The sequence below is a fragment of the Fopius arisanus genome, unplaced genomic scaffold (assembly GCF_000806365.1).
Source record: "Fopius arisanus strain USDA-PBARC FA_bdor unplaced genomic scaffold, ASM80636v1 scaffold00152, whole genome shotgun sequence".
NCBI lineage: Eukaryota > Metazoa > Arthropoda > Insecta > Hymenoptera > Braconidae > Fopius > Fopius arisanus.
This window is the reverse complement of record NW_011887891.1, coordinates 92680-93635: the sequence shown is the minus strand read 5'-3', so window position 1 is coordinate 93635 and position 956 is coordinate 92680. Positions and strand designations below refer to the sequence as shown.

Here is a 956-nt window from a genome sequence, read left to right as displayed (position 1 = left end):
AGGTGACGAAATTTTCAGACAAATTTTCCGGTGGGTGAATTTCTGGAGGGAATTTTTCTTTTCTGGGAAAAGTCGTCAGATAAAATTTTAATTAATTGATCATTCCTTGGGAATAAAATTTTTGTATTTTGGAAATCCATTGCAACGGAGTTAGAGTTAAATTGACGAAATCTTCAGAGAGTGTTGCAATTTTCCGGGGGTATTTAAAATTGATAAAATTGTAATGGTAAAAATGATTTATTCAATTTACCTCGTCGTCGCTCTTTCTCAGCATTCGTTGGAGAAAAACGTTCATTCTTGTTGGTGTTGACAACATCATGGGTAAATCACTTTATTAAAACTTTATATTTGAAAACAACACTCAAGGCCAAACACTCACTCAGAAATTTTTCATAGTTGATGCCACGGTATTTCGGTACTGTATGCGAAGATTTTTCATATTTTCGGGGTATTTATAAATGAGGACAGGGGGGAGGGTATTTGGACAGGGGTAGGGGACAATTGCACATTTTCTCGAAGCCCTTTCCCCCACTTTTATTACTCTCAAGTGCTAATACCTGGACTGGGGGAGGGCACTTACCGATTTTCCTGGAAATTTCGAGGTACGAAGTTACACCTGACCATTCAACAGTTCTCAGTGCAATATTTTCCCGGAATTTTACAATTGCAGAGTGGAGTTTATTTTCGGCAGCTCTCATATTGAAAATTACGAGGTGAAAATGAAATATTGGAAAACGGCTTCCATTGGAATTTATCATTGAGCATTTTCGTTGATTCAGGGAAAGTTAATGGGGGAATGGGAAAATTTTTGGTGAATTTAATTCAAAGTGGAGTTATTCGATTTTATTTTACTGTTCAAAGATGAATTATATGAAAATTTATGGAGGGAGGGGGGAGGAAAATTAATTTTTCGATTTCAGGGGAAATTTATTATTTGAATTTTCAATATAATATGG

The 956-nt window shown here is 35.6% G+C and overlaps 2 protein-coding genes across 2 annotated transcripts in view; one reads left to right on the top strand and one right to left on the bottom strand.

The window, feature by feature from the left end:
• LOC105272255 (uncharacterized) overlaps positions 1–409 on the bottom strand; it is a 4346-nt gene extending 3937 nt beyond the window's left edge. Inside the window, exon 1 of the mRNA XM_011314293.1 lies at positions 251–409. Within this exon, the coding sequence (XP_011312595.1) occupies positions 251–319 (69 nt within the window). The 5' untranslated portion in view covers positions 320–409. The remainder of the gene's footprint in view (positions 1–250) is intronic.
• A 142-nt stretch (positions 410–551) lies between these two features.
• LOC105272245 (uncharacterized) overlaps positions 552–956 on the top strand; it is a gene marked incomplete at its 3' end in the record, with an annotated part of 19288 nt that continues 18883 nt past the window's right edge. Inside the window, 1 exon segment of the mRNA XM_011314279.1 lies at positions 552–713.